Here is a 21580-nt window from a genome sequence, read left to right on the forward strand (position 1 = left end):
TTCCCCTTGGTGACATCTTTACAACCTAATGCTTGAACGCTCTTCTTTAACCGGCTGTAGGTGGCTGTGTAATTGGAAGTTTCTGTTGATGAAATGAAGGGAGGCATCTAGTTTAGCGCCCCTTTCTTTAATCCAACAGTGCCAGCACAACTGATAGGAATGGAAAAAGAAGGCATGAAAGGTAGCAGACAGGCTTTAAATAACCCAGAGAAGGAGATCTGGAGAAAAAGGAGCCAAACTGCAGTACCCATTAACTTCAAGAGCACCTTGGCTACTCCTGCGATCCCCTGGTCCCCCCCAAAGAAGAATTTTGCCTAATAGTCACCTTCCATGCCTGTTGTTACAAAAGAAGAAAAGGGAAAACACCACTTGGAAAGTCAGAACGGTTGCGTTGCATAAGAATTAGAGATCGGCATTTTTATTTACTGGGAAACGTTTAAGATAATATAAAATAATTCCTAGTGGGGAGGATTGTTACAGCCAGCCTCGCCAGGCGCTGCATCTGTGGGCCTCCCCGGTTTAATTGTCGTTGCAGGACATCTTGCGCGGTACTGCAGGATACGGCTTCTCTAATGCCGACAGGAGCAGCAGTGCTTGCGAGGCTTTGCTGGGGGCTGTGGCCGAGCCGCCGTTCTTGCAGTTGGAGTTATAAGCAGAGAAATAGTTCATCCTGTAAAGCTCTGCTCGGCTCTTACAGCAGCCGAGCTTGCTCATTAGCAGAAAGAAATCCCTTCGGAACGCTTTGGTAAAAATTGCGTAGAGAAACGGGTTTGCACAGGAGTTGACGGGGTAAAATAAAACCAGCAAGATCTTGGAGTTTGTCACTGTGATGAGAGGTACTTTAAAGGCAGCGGATATGGCAAAAAAGGAGATGGGGGCCATGCAGGTAAAATCCGTGAAGATCAGTATGGCCATTCTCTTGGCGACCTTGGTATCTTTATTGGCAGCTACCAGCTCCGGGTTCTGCACAGCTATGTAAATCTTAATGTAGCAAGCACAAATGACGATGAAGGCGACAACGTTTAGCACTAAGATTAGCAGTATGTAGGCTTGGGAAAGACCCGTTTCAATATCCATGGGTAAACAAATGCTGACCTTCATGTAGCTGCTGACCCCTAAGAGTGGCAGCACGGCTATCAGAATGGAGAAGATCCAGCCGCCAAGCATGATCGGCACGGCGTGCCTCAGGCGCAGCTTGCGGTCCAGCTGCATGGCGTAGGTGATCGTGTGCCACCTCTCTATGGTGATCACCGTCAGCGTGTACACCGAGAGCTCGCTCGCGAACACGGTGAAAAAGCCGGCGGTGCCGCAGCCGCTGCCCGTCTGCCAGTCTATGGCGTGGTTGTAGTACTGACCGCTGGTCTGGGCGTCCACCGAAGCGATGAGCAGCAGGTACAGTCCCATGCAAAAATCGGCAAAGGAGAGGTTGCACATGAGGAAGCGAGGAACAGTGAGCTTGTAATGGCTAGTTACAAGCACGAGGAGCACAGTGAAATTGCCGGCGATGGCAAGGATGTTTATGAACCAGATCAGCACTCTGAGAAAGCTGTATCCCAGGATGTCTTCACAGGGATTAAACGCGTCTGGTTCCGGAGTGCACGTGAGTATCTTTGGCTGACAAAAGTCATACTCAAAGTCCAAGTCGGTCATTTCACCGTCATCAAAAACGGCTGAGTAGCTGTAAGGAGAGGTTTCTTCATCTGTTGTGAACAGGTACGGGTTCTTTTCCGCTGACCACAGTGATGTGTTGTAAGAGTAATCCCTGTAATTATTAAAAAAAACACACCTCCGCAAATAGAAGTGAACTACTTGTTACATGCTGCTCACACTCTTTTGTAAACTACAACAGGTAACAGATGTTTTAAACCAGTTACTTCCTACCTGTGTTTCTACAGGGTGTTTATATATAATGATGCCTTTTGTTGGGATAGCAGCCTTGGAGAGCAGCAGAGGTCACAGGCACATCCACGGGAACGCTTTCTTGTACAACTTGTACTATACAATTTGTAAGTACTTTACCTTGATTGCTTTGTAAGTGAGCCATCTTTCTCATGCTGCCGGTAGACTGCAGTTCAAACTACCGTAACGCTTGAATTGATGGATTATAGGTTTGATGCATACAGGTTTATCAGACAGTTATAGAAGCCAAAGTAAAATGACCTAAGGATTTCAACTGTGCACCTTCCCCTCCCTTAGGAAATGCACTTATTGAACAAAATCCTGAGACTATGTACGACTTGAAATGCTGAGTCTGTTTGCAGTATTATAAAGTAAGAAGTGCATGGATAACTAGGTAATGTCAGTGGCTAGGAATATATTAAGTTTAGACTGGACCCAATGCCTAATTACAAACGTTTCTAGATAGTTAAAATAGATCTCTCTAATCTCCAGGTCATCAATAGTGTGGGCATAAGCCTACCAAAGAAGAAATATTTTAAAAACAAGCACTGTCCCTTCTGATTTCCTGCCAGAACAAGTACCTATTGCACAACCCTCCAGTCATCCCAACTGTGAGAGTTTGGTGGGCAAACAATCTGCAGCGTGAGACCTGAAAAACATCTCTGTTGAGGACAACTCTTCAGAAAGCTGGCAGCTTTGGGATAACCTCAATACATGCTTAGCCTTCCACATCTATTGAAGCATGTGCTGTTTTTCTGGTGCAGGGTCTTAACTGGCAAATGAAGCTGAGCTGTTTTTCAGCTATTCCTGATGGGCAAATAACTTTCCACTCTTGTTATCCTAACTCTCCTTCCATGAAAATCTGCCCAGTGTCTTGCTTCTACTTGCCCAGCCCAGATTAAGCTGGAAGAGCAGGGAATTTGTTTGACTCTAATGAAAATGACTAATTTTTCTGTGAGGCCATGTAAACGTGCTGCCATGTGCAGGCTGTTTATTCTTCTAGTAAGAGCTTGGGACTTTCAGCCAATTCCTGTTGTGGTTCCCAAACTTTTCAACTTGCAGCCTTTCAGCCCATGAATCATGACCTTACTTCTATTTGCTTAATATAATGCCTGCTCAGAGAATTGCTGGGATTGGGACTTATCACAGCAAAAAGCTTCAGGATCCAATATACTGGGCAGACTATTAAATGCACAGCAGAAGCACAACAGATGCTAATCTGAAGCAGGGGGATTACTCTGCTGTAGGCACTGCTGATTTGTGTGATTATATTCCTCACCGGGGTGTCACTTCACTCGCCTTTACAGTGTGATCTGATGCTCTGCATTTGCCTCCTTGCATCACCTTGCTTCTCCCCACAGGCACCCTTGATAGAGGCAATATATTCTTGGTCTTGTTGACTGCCTGGACTTTGCCTTTTTGTAGTCCTGAAGTGCTTCAGTTTTGCAATTAGGAGTGGAGCAGACAGGGCCGACTAAGCAAGGCACTCGAATGAGCTGCAAGCAGGCAGCTAATGAGAAGTGGTGGTAAGAGAACCAAGGTAGCCGTTGCGTTATAAAAGGCTGAATAAAACTAAACAGCAGGTGTAGGAGGCCTTGTGAATCAACGAACAAGATAATGTCTAAGCGAATCTGCATCCCAGTGAATCAGCTGCATTTCAGCTGTATTGAGCTGTTGGGATTTTGTGACTGTAACCTTGTTTTTTCTGGAGTTTGCAATGCTCTGTCAACACCACAGGGCTGATGAGAAGTCCCAAGGTCACCCATTTAGCTGTAGAGAGATGCATAGTTGCAAATCCTTAAACTTCTCCATTAGCTACTGGTTTAGGGCGTTCAGCATGGCCAACAGCAGTTTTGATGTTAGCCTTTCTCATTGTCCCACTTGAACGCTGTCCAACAGAACTTGATGGTATGGAAAGACACATTTAGAAAAGGCAAACCAACAGCATGGAGTCATCAAACTTGGTGACTCCATTTCTCCCACAGAAACCTACTGACATACAGGCTACTAATTAGCCTTCCTGTAGGCAAAAAAAATATTAACAGCAGCAGCTCTTCCTTGAATCACACAAACAACTGCAATTATTGCAGGGCATGAAAAGTCTCCGTGTAGGCCATTAATTTTCTTAAATATTTAATCACTGTTTTTGAAAGTATTTCAAGAATTTAGAAGAGAAGCTGGAGTGAGTAAAGCTCATGAAATGATGTGGTTTTTTTTTTCTTTCCTTTTGAACATCAAAATCGCTAATCTTGGTTTAGTGATAGTAAAATTACCACTGTGCAACTTGCAAGGGTGACCGCATCGGCAGCGAAAGGCATGCTATTCTAGAAACCGCATGTGAACAGCAGGAGGGGGAGCCTGTGTCCGCTACTTCCAACATCTGTATACAGAGAGGCACTTACAGTATGTCATTAGCTGGTTTCCGCATGGTGCTTTCACATTCTTTGGAGAAGTTGTCGAAAATGGAAAGCAAGGAATTTTGTCTGAAAGAACAGTGAAAAGAAAATTGAGTTTCTGTGTGGATTTTGGCCAAATTCTTGTCTTCTCTGCAAGTGATCTGCACTGACACGTAAGGTAAGGTAGAGCTGACCTCACGGCAGTATGAATGTTCATGTAGAGCTCTGGAAGTGGGGAAGGGAAGAGGTCAAATACTGTGGCAGTAGGCAGTACTGTACGGAGGGTGTAAGGATGGTCTTCAGCTCAGTTATTATGGTTTTTTTTTTATAGTGAAACAACTTGGGCTGGAATTAAAAGGTTTGCTTTGCTGTATGCAATATTGAAGTGGGCCAGATTCTCCACCAGTACGAGTGGTAGCAGTTACGCTGGCTTTTGGAGAAGTGCATGCTAAGAAATGCTGGGAAGCTGCCTGATACTCTGGTCTAAAAACTCTTTGGGATCTGGAGGTAGACTTTGCTTTACTTCCAGCATGTAATTTCACAAGTACAAGTTAAAAGACAACAGATTTGGAAAAATCTCTGGTTTTGAGGCCTGGAAAGTGTGGTTCAGGTATTCTACCAGCACGAGTGGAAATGGCTTTGTCTGACCTCATTGCTGTGACAGTAGAAAGAGCTGGTAAACCCACTAAACTCTTTTGTGTACCCTTAAAAGAATCACCACCCTCCATTCAGTCCAGTGGAAGAAGTCTAGGGAACTGAGTGCTACCTTCCACCTCTCTTATGTGGCTGAGGGAATGAGCACACCCCAATTGTACCCCAGAAACCTCAAGAACATTGTGTCTGAGGAGTTTATTTCCCTAATTCCCGTGATACTGACATAAGCGAACCTGCTTTCCTGGCCAGATGTATGCAAGACCTTGTCACCATATCCCACTGGTCAGATAGTGCAGTCCATAGGTGGTAAGGAACAGGAATAGGCAGGGGTCATTAAAACTGGTTGGGATGACTGTATGTGGAGTACAGGACAACAGAATGGGGTAGTAAGAGACAGAAACAGGCTGCACCTGCGTGACCATAAGAATACATAACCACACAAAGAATCTTCCCTGTGTAAGCTGGGAAAGTCTTGAGGAGGTCTCAGTCTCCAGATTACAGGGTAAACAGCCAGAGATCTCACACCTTTGGGGTAGCTGGTCACAAAGAAGGTAACAGCCTGTTACTTGTACAGGTTTTTGCAGTGGCCAGGGCTGTGCAGATAGGGAATGCACCAGCACTGCTCTGAACCCTGCTGATGCCCCAGTGGGGAGAGCAGTCTAGTTTCCTGATTTGCAGGTGGTGGTTTTTTTTTTTCCCCCTAGTTTACTAAGAAAACAGTCACTACATACAGAAAAGTGACTTACAAAAGCACCCTTGTTTTTATAGAGCATGATTGTGTTGCAAATTCAAGCGCCTGGAAATTAATATCAGAAACATAGTTATCTTCATCAGAATGAATAAACAATCTTTTTTGCCTTTCTTTTTTTTTTTTTGTTTTGTTTTGGTTGTTGTTGTTGTCCCAGGGTTGCTTCTGCATTTAATACGCTCCAGGACTTGTTCTGGGACTGAATCAGTTTGGTAGCAATGGAAACCCTTGACTGTACAATCTTTGCTCTACTCTTGCAGAAGCAGGGACCACTTAGTACAATGAGGTAGGCAGAGAAAGAGTAGCATCACCCCTAATTTTACCCTGAAGAATTGGATTCTACCTCTGCCTTTGCAGCCCTGTCCTGGTGCGATGATATGCGAATCAGACGGATCAGGCTTTCCACAAGTGACTGCTCAGTCACTTTTTTCTGTAGCCTTCACTTGAGACAGACCAGAAACGAGGCAAACTCATAAGTTCAACTAAACCCATTTGGAGTGGCTTTGGCTGCCTAAAGCCAACCGAGGGTTGATTTCTTTGAAACAAAAACTCTGAAAAATTAGCTTCAGTTGTCTCGAATTGACTGCTCTGAATTAGCAGATGCAAAGCTCTCTCTGCACCACGGTTTCCAGTTGTGGGGAGAACAATACTGTCTGTTATCTGAAATGACTGGAACTAAACTGAGTAACCTCTTTTTTATAGGCTTGTGTCGGGTCCTAATTTCGGTGGGTAATTGAAAGCCTGCCTTTTCTACTTGGTTATCATATCACTTGCATTCAATAAACTACATAGCTAAAGGCTACAGGTGGGAAGTGTCTCTTTGGAGGGCACGGGGCAACATGATACTGATGGAGATCTGTCCTTCATATGCCAGTAGGCTTTTAAATTGAGATAGCAAGAAAAGTATAAGCTTTAAGCAAACTTAGAATAATGTTCCTGCTGGCAGATCCTGGGCACAGGATGGGATCCATTTCTGTTCTGAAATAAATGGACATAATTTTCCTGGCTTTAGCAGAGATCTGTTGTTTTGTGCAAGGCCTTGCTACGTAACCCAGCTTCCTTGAAACCAGAATAAGGATAATCAAACCTCGGGATCTGAAGAAAGGAGAATTGCCATTTTGGAGCTTCTGAAGCATTGCAATATAACAGTGTGCTGTTTGGACTTACTTTTCTGTCCGTAGGTTTCGAAAAGCACAGCAGTGGCTGGGGTACGTTAGCACAGCTTCCAGAAGGCTGCTGAATTTATCCAGCGGTGGCAGTCTCTTTAACGAGTAAGACGATGTTGCATTTAAGACTTGAATGGCCTCGAGCCCGTAACTAGGCAGGGACTCCAGCGCCGTTGAAGAAATATCCCTGAGAAATAAAGACAGCGTTCTCTTTTCTTTTTTCATAGGTACCAAAATACCACCAAAGCACTGATGGCAGGTAACAGCGACTTGTTTTTTTTAACAAAGGTCTAAATCTGCAAAGCTGCTCCAGCACCTGATGCCCAGCTCAGAAACGTGCTCTGTCAAAGTACAGAGCAGCGGGGCAAGATCATCCCCGTGGCCCAGGAGCCTCAGCGAGAGCAAGGAGCTTACTTTGTCCTGGGAAAACTGAAGCCCACTACTCCAAGGGCTGTGGCCTCACCACTCTGAAAGCCACTGTGCCACAGGGTGAGGGATGGCTCTTTAGGGAAAGGGAGAGAAAGTGGGTGAATGTGACTCTCCAGCCGGCTAACAGGTAGGATACCCTCCTGGCTCCCTGCATGGCTATGAAGGGCTGTCCCAGGTGTTTTAATTAAATGGTTATTAATTAAAACACATAAAAGAATCCATCATTCTTGCCAAGGCAAACTTAAGAAGTTTGGCTTAGAGTAACTTCAGAGGGGCTGTTTGTGTGAGGAAAGGCCATTGACATGGTGAGGGGTTTTCACAGTGAAAACAGCGGAAAAAAGGCTGCAAGTGTGAAAGTGCTATTAGTAATGCCATGTGCTGTAAAGCACCAGGGAAAGGAACAGAACGGCACGTGCAGCACTGAGTGCTATTTACAGAACCACCCACTGGGTTTTATTGCATGGAGTTACAGCCAGTGCAGCCCTCCAGTAAGTACTTGATTAATAAAGCATGAGGATGATGATAATGTGTTTTATTCAGCACAGGCTCATAGCATGCAATCAGCTAGTTCACTTTCAGAACCAAATTCTAAAATAGTATCTTGTAAAAACGTACTCATCTTACCAAAAGATGAGCGAGTTTGCAATGTTAGAAGGCACAAATAAAGCAAAGGCTGAAATATAGAAGAGGTGTGGAGGTCAATGCCAGAGCTAGAACTGGCTGATACGTGCTTGTCATGGTGTGAACGGAGCCCTTCTGGCCTGTAATTTCATGGCATCTCATTGACACGTTTCCACTTTATGGGTGGAGGGTAAGAGATCAAGTCTCCTTCCAGACCCGAAGCTACGCTTGCTGAGGTGACGCAGGCCATGCAGCACAGTGCCGTTCCCTTGGGACACCCGTAATCCCGGGTAACAGAGGTCTGGGTACTTACAGGACATCTGGCCCTGTGGCCCCTCTCAGGGCGTCGTTGTGTATCCACCTGAGGTTCTTATTGTCCTTCAGGATTCTGTGGAATCAAACATTAACTCTCTTTACATCTGTATTTTAAAATAACCCTCTTTTGGTTTCTTTTCCCCATCTATTTCAATGCTTTCTCCCACCACAGCAGTGGTTGTTGCAGTATCTGTTCTGGGAGTTCTTGTATTTCTCATGCAACCTTTCCCTCCGCTGATGCCATCAGACCATCACCATCTACATTTAATTCTATTTAATCCAACTCATTTAAATTCATTTAATCCAATTTCTTCTGACTTAAACCAGAAACAACCGGTCTGGTTCCTTCACCGCAGCAGCAGCATACAAAAATGCAGCGAAAGTTCTGCCCAAACCAAGAGGCTAATCCCAGAGTGTGAGGGATTAAAAAACTATTGATGTTTCCAGATATAAAATGGAGGTTCCTCAGCTTGGGCTATGGTTTCCAGCTTGCCACTACTGCTCCTTATTTTTAATTACATTTTATTAAAAATGATGCGCTTTTCTCATAAAAACTGCAGCGTTCTAAGGGATGGTGTTTCAGGAAAAGCAGCAAGTGCTGCAGGATTAACAACTGAGTTGCAATGACACTGCCACACGCAGTTTTCTAACAGGTATCAGGAAATGCAAGACACAGCTGAGCTGAGGGAAGAGCCTCGGACTGTATTTGAACTATTTGCCATTAAAAAAACCCCAGAACCTGCGGAGAGGAAACATACTCACAATTGATTCAGCTTTGTCCCATTGAAGGCGTGGCTGTGGATATCTTCAAATCCATTCTTATACAATTTGCTGAGGATTAAAAAATAACCAAACATGTAAAGGAAAAAGATTGGGAAAAGATGAGATTATGACGGCTCTCATAGATTGGTTAAAAAAAAAGACAAGGTACTATAGGTTTCAAGTCTTAATGCTGCACTCATGTTAATGATTAGAGGGTCTGCTGATAAAGAACAAAGGTAACTATTGCATGGCTTGCATTAACTCTAAAATTAAGATAAAATTGCATCTTAAATTCCCTAAGCACCTTCCTGTTTAGCTGTTGAAGAGAATTCCTGCTTACCTACAAACCCTCCCTCCTGCGAAGCGCTGACCTGTGCCCATCTTGGGCTGAGATCCAGAGACAAGACATTATTCCAGGGAAGTTCCTGGCACCCAGACAACAACCTGAAGGCAGAAGGCCTGGATTTTGTGGTGTCAGCATGTATAAATGGAAAGGGGTAGAGGAGTGTCAGATGGAAAGCAACTCTAAAGCCCAGAGGGTGCTGCTGGATTGCAGATCCTCTGCAGGCCGGTACATCTCCCAGCAGCCCAAGAGAGCACTCTGCAGAGAAGTAGGGGTGAGCTGTGCATCATCCAGTGGCCAGCGAGCTATCGACCCCTCCAGAGTACTGCTGCCGGCTTGATTCGTGCCATGGAAACCTTGCTGTCCCCTGCGCTACGCAGGGACGCTTGGTGCCACCCTGGGTTCCTGATTCCCCACCCTGGGGCCAGAGAGCTGACGGCTGAGCGCTGCTACACCTGAAGTCCAGCTCTTCTACTTAATTAGCAGATCTAATTTGTGGGTCTGTTTTCACTGAGAAAAATCCATTTGTGATATTAAGTTCATGTTTGCCCTATCAATTCAGCATAATTGTTTATATATAGTATTTTCTATATTTAATATTAAGCCCTAATAGAAAATTTGGTGCAGTTGATAAATGAAACAAAAGTGCTGTTCTTGCTTTTGCACTTGTTTTGGGGAGAGCAGAAACTGGGGCTCTGGAACCTGCTTCCAAGAAAAGCAGCTGGAAGTGTGGGCTCTGGAGCGCCCGGCTACAACTGCTACAAAATGGGGTCTATCTCAGCAAAATGCTGAAATTAGTGATTTCCTTAAGAACCGCACTGATATGTAGGGTCAATTTCCCCATCCACATGAAACACTAACTGTTGGAAAGACTGAATTAGCCGTTTGTCGTGCACAGTATTGCTTCTGGCTGACTTTACACCTTCATAGATTGCTTGTGTTTCACCAGACCATGCTGCAACAACTGGAATTATTTCAGCTAATTACTCTTAACTGCATGGGGTGGAGTTAACATGTAGCTCTGCAATTAGGAAGCTGCTGATAAGGTAATTCTCGTGGTGAGCTCCCTGTCACAAAAGGATGGGAGAAGAATGATTGTTGGCTGTTTCCTGACTGAGTGAGGCTCCCTCCCATTTAATACACTCGAGGGTTACAGTAAAAATTTTAAGCACCTTTCTCCATCTCTTGAATGTTCATTTTCTTGCACCATTAATAGAGTCATAATTTTGCTGAAGTTATTTGGAGAACTTGCTGGTAGGAAGGAGGCTCGTAAGATGAAATGATGCCCTAAACTAAGCAATTGCTCCTCTTTAACATTGCGTGGAGTAGTCTTCAGTCATGTTTATGCTCAGTTCCTTTAATGGTTTCAGAAAGTACTGGTCAATACATAAAATCTGTGTTGAAATTACTGTCAGGCTGGCACATCAGCCTGATGAAGGGCCCAATCCAGCCAACTGCAGTACCTGCGTGTGTGCACAGCTCATGTGCAGGTGCAAATATCGATGGAGTTTTGGAGGGGGTTTTGGTACAGACTTGTCTCAAGTCAAGGCTCTCCACCTGGATGTGTACTGCCTTTTAAATATTGGTCTGGTCTGCAAAGGTTGCCTTTAGTGGCCTCCAAATTGGTGTTCGTGGCTACAACACCAAGCAGGTGGCTTGCTGCTGCCCTCCAATACTCAGCTGTTCCTTCCTGGGGAAACCCCCATTTCAGCTACATTCTCGGAGGGGCTCAGTCTGGGATTTTTCCTATTTCAGCACGTCTTGGTGGAAGCTTTGTGAGGACAAGGGTGCTGCAAAATCCATACACGGTTCTTGCTGTGCTGGCAGATGACACCTCGCCTTGGCTTTCTGCTGCCTTTTGCATTCCTTGTTGGGGGATCTCACTTGGCATCAAATGAGTCCACAGTTTGTTAAAAGGAACTGGGGAGACTTATGGGAATCGATGTAAGCCAAGTCAAGCGAAGTCAGGGTAAGAACAACTTTGTACCAGTTTGTACATTCCTCATCTTTGGAGGCAACCTGATGTGTAGTGTCAGCCTGTTTGGTATGTGAAAGCACTGTTTCAAGAAACCTCATCCCTGAGGGATGCAGAGAGACTCTGGCCTCCAGTGCAGTGTTTGGAGTTTATGTCCGTTTGATGGTACTTCTAAAAACAGTGTTGCATGGAAGATGAGGATTTGGATTCCTTCTCATATTTTATTTCCTAAGTGAACTTAGCTTTGGGACAATACTCTTCAGCTTGAAGAACACCCCTCTATTTCCTAAGTGTTTCAAATTCAACTCATAATACAGACACGTACGATACGAGGCTTAATTTTGAGATTTTTCTATAGCCGAGCTGCTCTCCTCAAGCAGAGGTGTTATCCTCACAGAAGAAACTGGAGCTAGGACTGTTTTACTTACAGTGTCAGCGATTCATTGTTCATTCCCTGGAAAGCATTTTGGGGTATAGTTGTCATACGCAAGTTATCACAGAGCTCCCTTTGGGAGGGAAAAAAAACAGGTGTTTTTGTCAATGATCCAGGAACAAGATGGAAAGTCTCACAGCTGGATTAGGTTGGATCTCTACTTACAAAATAAAATGAGCTTCTAATGAGAAGATCTGTGTCAGGTCTGGAAATTGTCTTATTCCAGTGTTACAAATGCTCCTAGAGAAAAGCATAATTCCTGTTTACAAGAGAAAAGATTACCAGAGTGGATGCAACAAAAAGCCAACTCAGGAGGTATGAGTTTAACGATGTATTAAAAGGTGAGTGACAAATATAATTTTTAATTAGGCTCCAATTGTGTTTGTAAGACCTGTAAAAATTGGGTTTTGTAGCATCCTCAAGCAGTGTCCTGGAGAAGCAGCATATGTTCTCTCTACATGAAGCACAAGGAGGAGGTTTTAGTTACCCCTTTTGCACAGTATTTTGTCTATCTGAAAGCTTTCTTGGAGACATAAGTGCATAGCAAAACTCATTTGCAGGCTTTACTACTGTTTTGTCCATTACTGCCCTGCCCTGGTTTACTTTATTTTGTTGCCTATTGGAAGACCTCACAATTGGTTAACTGCCCGTTAAAGCTATTGTAAATGATGTCTGTACTTATAGCGTACTGTAATGCATGAAAAACTTTTTTCCTTATATCCCTTTTTGTAAATTGTCCACTCCTTTGAGGGAGGCGGGGGAAAGGCAAACAGAAAAGAAACAGAACTCTGTCTTACAAGTATTTTAGCCTTGGAAGGTTTCTGAATGCTCCGTCCTCGATGTGCAACAGATTTTTCGTGTTCAGGATTAATCTGTAATGAGGGAAAAGTTATCTCGGTATTATAACGGTTATACATTCGGGAGGGTCCTGAATTTTGCTAGTGATTGGCCTTGTCAGAAAAGAGTCAAGTGCAGAACATGGCAGAATGCTCTCCTGCTGTGAACAAGCTTTCTGAAAAGACACCACAGCGCCTTTCGAAGCCCTACTGGTAATAAAAATGGCCAGTAATTGCTAGGTGGCTGACAAAAGATCGTAGCTTCTGAATTCTCATGGCTCACTGAGCTGAGATGAGCTGGTTTAGATATCCTGGTCACTGGTGGGAGCGAGCATCTTGCCACCGTCTGCCGGTTCTTTGGGATACGCGTCCTGAGCTCGTGGCGTGCCCAAGGCACTGAGCTTCTGCCCTGCCGCAGGGGCTCAGCGGCACGAGCATCCTGCCATCGCAATGACGGTGCCTCCCGCCGGTGCTCTTGGAGGTGGGGCTGCGCAAGGAGCCTGAGCTCTGTGTGTGTGTGTGCCCGGTCCTTGCCCTGCAGTCGGATCCCTCGGCATCACCCCTTGTTTCCATCATGTTACTGATGCTCTGCCTGGCCAGAAAAGGCAGTTCCACAGGTGGTGTAACTTCTTAGAGCACCATGGTCTTTGCTAGAGCAGTGCCGAGTAGCACCAGATGCCTGCTTACGTCTGCAGAAACTGGGAGGTGGAGATAAGCGCGAGAGAAACACTATTTGCTACCGGTCACCCAAAAAACGGGACAGACCGTCTCAATCAAGGAGTGCTTTCTGCAGCTGTACTACCTGCTCAACCTGTATGTCTGCATAAAAGCCCCTTAGCTCTAGCCAAGCTCCCTCCCTACTCATGATTTACAAAATCTAAAGGTTTTAGCATATGAAACTGCAACAGGAGTTCAAATCCAAGAACGACACTGAACCCGCCTACCCTGACCATCCATCGAGAGCGGCTGAGAGCAGTGTGGGGCATCATGCAATGTGGGGCGTGCAGAGCAGTCAAGGCTGAAGCAGGTTTTCTTGTTAGCCTTCTGTAGCTCTTTATAATGGCCTTCCTTAGCTTTTTTGGTGTTGGCAGATGACAAGCTATCTGTAATAAAATCCTTCATTCCTTCCCTAAGCCCACTATTGAGTCTAGTGGGTGTCGGACCCGGTCAGCGGTGGGTAACTCTATCTGTTGCTTGTGTGAGCAAGTAACTGGCTTCGATGGAGTTCACATATAAGGAGGAAAATAAAGACTTATTTCTCCTCACTCACTTGCACCATTTTTAAGCCACCTGCTGATCATGCTGTGTGAAAAAGGCAGTAATGAGATATTGAATCAGATTTATAGTTTCCAATTTCACTAAATATTTCAGAACATTCTCCTAGTCATTGCTTTCACTCACTCTCTCTCAAATGCCTGTGCTATGCAGGTCAAGTTTAAAATCAGTACATGTTCTGTTTGAGTAATATTTCAGCGCTCAGAAGAGGAGCTATGCATACTAAGCAGCTGTATTTAAATACTGTAGGGCTTTGAAAACCGCATCTTCAAAAAGGAAGATTTTTCTCATCCCTTGTCATCTCGAATTATTTTCCCACTTAGAAAGCCCGACAGTGCCGGCAGAAGCCGACGCAGAGCTCCATTCCTGCCATCGAGCTCACCGAGAGTGGTGGCACTTCCTATGCATGGATGTCTTTGCATGATTTAGATCTCCGAGGCTAGGCTGTGCGGCGCGCTCGCTGTTCTATATGGTACTTTGGAGAGCAATGTTTCTCGTCACACATCTAATCCAAAGCCAGCCGAAGCGGCAGAGGAAGATTCTTCCCAAGAATACTTCTCTGCAGGCCGTTTACTCCTTGATGATCCCGAATCACGATATGGGTGCCTTTTTGTAACTGACACTTACATTTCAGACAGAGTGGGAAGGCTGTCAAAAGCGCTGGCTTCTATTCTCTCCAGGGAGTCACTCTGGGAGATTTCACTGTAACGAAAAAGGCAGACACAAAGCCATATTTGTATTTTTTTAACCTACGTAGTTGTTCATACCCCCACTCCGAGCCAATTCTTATTTGGCAGCAGTGTTCGTGCCTCACCTTAGGCATCTTGAGAGCGGGTGCCAGGAGGGTTTGAGAGAGACCGGCTTTTTGCTTGGCAAAGGGGTATGCCAACCCTTTGGAACAAGTATCTCTGTAACAGCCAGGCTCCTTTTCCCAGTAAACTGTAGGTAAGGTTGCGATGTGGGGCCAGAACTAATGTAAACAGGGTGAGCCTGAGCCTCTGAGCCTTTTGCTCCTATCATCTGTCTTGCATTTACATGCATGGGCAAGGAGGTAGATGATGCTCACGGTGCTTCGTACGCTATTATTAAGTCAGGGTGATGATCATCAAATCCCCAGATGTAGAAATACACAAATATTCATTCATTGCCCTTTACGAATAGTTTTTTGGATTTAAATGCCATTTCTGTTACATGTGTGTGAACCGAAATTGTTTCTTTTTCATCGCTGCACTGACCAACATGACTGGTTTTGTAGGCACTGTTGGATTTCGAGGTACTGCAGCTCCTATTCCACGCATGTAGTTAGTAATAACCAATGTTGAATATAGAGAAAAAAAATCCACTTATACGTTGCTTGCTATATATCTGCTAGATTAAGATTTATGGGGCTACGCAAAACAGACTCCTGAAAGTAAACAGCATATATTGATGCATATATAGGGGAAAGGTCTTCAAAACAGTGTTTTCTCTTGACAGAATTGACTGGGAGGGCACACAAACAAAACCTAAGACTGTACACTGTCAAGAAAAAAAAAATCTAAAAAAATGGAATGCATCTACAAAATCAGAGTGAGTATTGTCACAGTCCTGACAGCTGTCATATTTCAGTTGTAATTATGAGAAAAGAATTCCTATGGGTGTCGATATAAAACTCCTCAGACCGGAATGGCTTGTTTTCTGTTATTTGTAGTGGCAAAGGGGGATGCACACTAGAAATCACATATTAAATATGTATTTCTCACAGAAATATTCAGGACTTTTTCCATAATCAGAATTCAGTGAGATTGTTATTTTCAGTATTGCAATAGTTACTCATAAATGAAAGATGGATGTAGAACAAGTGGCCTGCTGAGTGCCTGATCCTCGGAGACTCGTGGGCTGGGAGGGATCAGTGCCTGCAGAACTTGGACTCTTTCAGGTCTGGGGTCTGAAACATGGTCCTTCCATGGCATCCATCCTGTCTGCCACAGGCTCTCCATTTACATATGTTTGAATGAGCTATGGCAGCAAGAATAGATTATCATCTGATTTGCAGTTGGGGATAAGTTGCCGAATGGATGTTTTAGAGATATATAATTTAAAAATATGCATCTTTCAAGGTAACGCTAAATCTCAACAAAATTATGAAGTGTTCTATAGATTTACTTCAGACAAATACATCGATTTCTATGCTGTTAATTTGGAGAGATACATTAAAAGAATGCAAGGAAATCAATTAAATTCTCTTTATGGAAGGGAAGATGTCAATGAATATAAAATTCCCTGTGAAGAATAGTATATGCATACAGTTTGGGAAAGTTTAGCCTCAAGTCACATGAGTAAGAGAAACTTTGTAGATTTAAGTTGGTCTCCCATCTGAAAATGATAAATTCTCGTTAATCATTAAGGTGCAAGTGAATGCAAGAATATAGTGCCATTGGATTGCACTTTATTGCAGTGGAATGCACAGCAGAGATTAGCTTATTTTCTACTTGCTAGAGATCCAGGAACACATAAGTTTATAGTTTGGCCAAAATCGTTTAACCAATGAGCACTAAAAGCTAAATTAGTTAAGTTAAGCCTATTCAGGCATTTGCATTACCCTCATCCTTCAAGTCTTTGCCTTCAGGAATGCACCACGAAAGGGTTTCCTACTTTCTCTTTTTGTTTCCTTGACAATAAATTATGGAACATCTAATATATATTTTAATATCTGATGCACTGTGTGCTTTTCACAGGTGAAGTATAAAAGGCACACCTCAAAAAGAAAGGGGCATCATTTGTGCTGCTGCTTAGGTTCTGGGGGAGGTCACTCCCCTGTTGTGTCATCAACTTTGTCCTTTACAGACCATGCAGTGCAGATAAAATGAAAAATAATAAATAATGGAGGCCCAAGACTACCACCTCTCAGCTGGAATAACACAGAAATCAGGGCAAAAGTGGTCTGATGAGCCTCCTGGTCTGACTCCCTGATATAAAATAGGTACAAAGCCAAGGGAGGGGAAGCAGCACAGACCTGGTGTGCAAAATCACAGAACTTGTAAACCAAAAGATCCAAGAAAAGGTTCAGTTTGACTGATCCCCTGCCATGCTTCTCTTGCGGTGCGAAACACCGAAGAAATGCCTTATTTCATGGAATCACAGAAGGGTTTGGGTTGGAAGGGACCTTAAAGACCATCTAGTTCCAACCCCCCTGCCATGGGCAGGGACACCCTCCACTAGACCAGGTATTATTTGGGTACTATGTAAACGTATAGTCACAGAATGCCTCAGCTGTCATGGCACTGATAATATTTTATGATAGAAACCTATCTCCTCTGCCAATCAGAAGTGCCTATCACCAGCTGTATCCAGTTCTCTCCAACATGGTTAATATTTCATGATGGGATCTGTTAAACAACTGCTGAAAATCATACCTTTTTGAAGAATCTTTTATATACTGTGCTATGTTTATCCTTCCTCAGTGTTTTTTTTTCACCAATAGTATTTTTTTGTGACACGTTTCCATGTTATTGTAAAAAGATGTTATTAGGGATGGAGGTTTATGATAGAATCTCTAGGACGAAATTTAAGAGAAGCCTATGGAAAATGTTGCCAACTTACATGATGAAGGCATCCCTAAGTCCTTCAAATGCGTGTGATGGGATTACTTTCACAGGCAGGTGGGTAAACGATCTGAAAAAAGAAGAGAGGGAGGAAAGGACTGTGAGGCACAGGGTTTCCTTGTGCGCAGGTTGTACCATTACGGTGGGCAGAAAAACAGTAAAGCGTGAGGCCACTTCGTTTTGTCTGCAGTTCTCTGTACCTCTGGGGCCCGATCCATTCGCCGTTGATCTCCATCAAATGGAGTTCAAAGGATACCGAGTCAGTTTCTCAGCAGCATAAATTTGCGACCAGTCACCATCAAATCAATAATAATCAATAATAACCTATGAAGTAAATCAATAGCCTGGTGGAAGTGGTTTGCTATGTCCACAGTCAAATGAAGCTATAGGTTAGTTAAGGTTAGTTCCTCAGAAAAAGTAGCTTTCATGTGAAACTTTGTCTCTATAAAACAGTATCTTCGCATTCTCTGGATCATGTTCTTCCCTGGGGAGTATGCCTGTATCCGTGCAGCGTGAATTCACTGGCAATGCTCTGGTTGTGTACTAGTGTAGAAGGGATCCAAATCAGGCCTAATGTGGTGGATTTTGTGGTTGGGTTTTTTTTTAAAAAATACATCATCTCATCAGTGTGGTTAGTTGACTAGAAGCAAGCGCCTATTTTCCTTTTTGATTTTTCAAGTCCTCTGACTGAGAAATTGGTAACGATGTGGAAAAAGAGCTGCATTTTACCATTCTACTCCACATCCAAATCACAGTACTTTTGCCAGGCAATTTATCTAGCCATGACCACACTCTCCCTGATAACGGCCGTAGGAAAATATTTAACATATTTCAAGACATTATCTCTGTGCAAACAGATAATTGCTCTATTTTCCTTTTTAATTACAAATATCTAGTCAGACATTTGTTTCTCATCCTTAAAAACCCTCTCTCAAGGTTTTTTTTTGACTGAAATATTTCTGTGCTATTCATAAAACCTATCTTTTTTTCTTGTTGTCATGGTCTGTTATATGGAAGACAATTAAAATATGTCTATAATTTATACATACGTATATTTTATACATATATAAACCCATCATGCCCACACAATGTCATGGCAGGCTGTCACACATGTATGTCTTGGGGTTACAAGATGTACTAGGGAGCCTGGCAGTCAGTTCCTAGCTACGTTCCAAATCATCCGTATGATCTCTGGCAAATCATTTAGTTTCCTTGCACCTTGACTCCCTGTCAGTAAACAGGGAATAACAACGTTTCCCTACCTAATAGGGATGTTGTAAGGATGTAAACATTTCTGCCATCCCTGTGATTGGGTCATACCTGTCTCCAGATGGATGCTGGCATGTTGTTGTTGTGTGTGAGGCTTGGTTAAATCAGAAATGAAACTAAGCCATGTGTCTTGAAAAATGTATTTGGGTGGAGATAAGCCCGCAGTAGGGCTTGATACTCCGAGCCAAAAGGAAAACAACTTCAGAAAGAAGTAAAAAGTAGAAGCTGATAAATGACTGCTCTATGACCCTGGCAGCAGGAACCTCTTCATAACTGCACCGTCAGCTGGGGCTGCTTGCAAAATAGAATACACCCTTTGGGAAATTCTTTGCAAAAAAATGGTGTCATTCACAAAAGAAACAGAAATGTGACTGAAAGCGCAAAAAATAAAACCAGGTCTTGGCTCTAAATTACCTCAAAATGTTCAGCCTAAGAGCCTGCTACCTCCCTGAGACATGCCAGTGAGCAGCGTGGTGGTTGTAAATTCCCATAATGTGTGGCTTGGCGTGACCCGCTCCCCCTGCCTGCGGAAAGCCTTTGGCAACGGTGCTCCGAGCTTAGCCACCTCAGCGATGTGATTAAATTTAAGTGGGGTGACCCGGCACTTTTAATACGTACGGCAGTTAAACTGCATGACGGCACTTAATCCATTCTGCATTTCAACTTCATTGGGTTTTGTTTTTTAATTCTCCTGAGTTCACCTTGATAGCTGGAACTGCGAACTCATCTGCATTGACATTACCTCGTCCCATTAAGCATCTCACAAAACAGCAAGAACAAAGGAAAAAGGCAATTCATAATCAGCCCTCTCTCTTTAATCCTTGAAATACTGGTGTAGCATGCATAGACATTTCCACATCGATAAATGTCTTAAATTCACCAAACGGCTGAAAGTTCCCATCCCTACTCTTGTCCACTTTACCTTTGTGGTTTGCATCTCAAAACCTGCCTGTGTTAAAGGGAAACACGATTGTTTAGACGCCTCTTTCTGTACTCTCAACATTTTGAGATCCTTCGGCTTGTCAAGCACAACCCAGCCTGTGTGTATGCATAAGCGTTTAGGTTAACAGAGTTTTTGAACTGCTTGCTGCAGGCTTAATTCTTTCCAAAGTGCCGAGTAAATCGAGGCCTTATCTCATGTGCTGAAGCCTCTGCTACTGGACATGACCGATGCCGTGGATAGCACACAATGAAACCCAAGCAGGCACTGGCAGGCATTAAATATTGATTTCTTTCTGATAGCACTCAGACTGTGACACTCCGATGTGACCAGTTATTCATCTTCTGGAGCTGAGGAAGCTTTTGACAAAAAAAAAAAGAAACAACAAACTGGGTTTTACAAAGCTATAAAGCTTATATACATCTTGCCTGTGCTACTAGCCTGACTTCCGAGGCTCATGAAAGGAGGGATGTAGCCATCTTTAACACGTCACCAACACCATTTTGAAAAAGTGTTGTTAAAGGCTGAACTTTTGCACTCTTAAGAAAATCTGTAATGGTTCTTTCATCGTTAATATACCACAAATTGTGTGCTTGTACTCACTCCAGCCATTCAGCAGCTGACAATACTGCGGCTCCCGATAACTGTGGGACTTTTCATCCCCGGAGAAAGGATGGACAGAAAAGAGTGGGGAGCCAACCAACCTTTTTGGCATTCACCAGCCTTTGCATTTTTGTAAATCAAGATAGGTTTTCAAGGTCCATCATTCTAGGCAGTAAGTTTTGAAATGTCCAGACTAAATACCTGTAAGACTAGACAAGAACAGCGGGAGAGATGGGAACAGTGCCTTGATTGACCAAATCCTGTCCTTGCCTGGTAGTTAAATCACTGTCCTTCTCCCTTCAGCTAGCATTTGTTTCCTGTATTTTTGTTTTGAAATCATAAATTTAGAGTGGATTTTTCACAGGGATGGTTATCTTCCTGTTAATAGGAATACTAGGGCCAGTGGGGACCATGAGGACAAACCACCTTCTGTTTTTCTGGCTCTGGATGTACAGATGGAGCAGTAAGTGCTCTTCAGAGAATCTCCATGGAGTGGTCTCTCCCAAGGATACAGTGGCATAAACCCACTATCATCCTTGTTTTGCTTCTGGGATATAGCAGAGGCAACCTGACTCAACTTGACAACGATATTTATCTGATAAAAGATAAGCTTCCACTCGAGTGTTGCCACATAGACTCAAGCTCCAAGAGAAGCTTTTGGGAGGTCTAGATGCCCCAAGACCGCAGGGCCACTTGCAGTTCTGTCCTCTGCATTACAGAGATTGGCCTTTTGCAAAATGTGATTATTTAAACTGATAATAAATGAATACCTAATAAAGAAAACCACAGGCCCTGTGGCAATAGGTATGAATGTGTTACGGTAGCTGGGTTGGTTGGTATATTTTAGTGAATTACACATACTTATAGTTCCAAAAAGGTGACTGCACAAGGTAGACTCTTGCTGAGAGAGGCAAACATTTTAGTCGGTGGTGCCCTTGGACTTAACTCAGAAGAACTGGGAACACTGATTGAAACTGAGAATGAAAAACCACCATTTTCCCAGGACTTTTATCAGCTTCTGGGGGCAATGTGAAGTGGTAGAATTGATTTTTAAAGCTCCACAGATTGGGCATTATCTACCTGAAATGTGAACTATGATGCTGGACGTATCACACAAGCAGCCAAGGAGTACTCAGGCTCAGTGATGATGGTTGGTACATTATCTCCTGTGAAAGACATTTTGGCCCTGAAACTGGATTCCTTTGTCAATCCAAAAAAGCCAAATATGCCCTTAGTGGAGACATGGTAGAACCGTCTACTTGTTGAGGGTTTTGCCACAAAGCTTTGGATTTGGTGTCTGACAATTTGGTGCCTAATCACGCGCCACTCGCC

The 21580-nt window shown here is 43.6% G+C and overlaps 1 protein-coding gene across 1 annotated transcript; it reads right to left on the bottom strand.

The window, feature by feature from the left end:
• Positions 1-519: 519 nt before the first annotated feature.
• On the bottom strand, positions 520-17671 carry LHCGR (luteinizing hormone/choriogonadotropin receptor). Its single transcript, XM_010147936.1, has 11 exons — positions 17637-17671; positions 17435-17506; positions 14480-14554; positions 12539-12613; positions 11907-11981; positions 11737-11814; positions 8991-9059; positions 8227-8301; positions 6865-7050; positions 4302-4382; positions 520-1678 (listed from the first exon to the last, which is right to left on the bottom strand). The coding sequence occupies exons 1-11, from the start codon at positions 17669-17671 to the stop codon at positions 520-522; spliced, it is 1980 nt and encodes a 659-aa protein (XP_010146238.1).
• Between the last annotated feature and the right edge of the window lie 3909 nt (positions 17672-21580).

The sequence above is a fragment of the Eurypyga helias genome, unplaced genomic scaffold (assembly GCF_000690775.1).
Source record: "Eurypyga helias isolate BGI_N326 unplaced genomic scaffold, ASM69077v1 scaffold44862, whole genome shotgun sequence".
NCBI lineage: Eukaryota > Metazoa > Chordata > Aves > Eurypygiformes > Eurypygidae > Eurypyga > Eurypyga helias.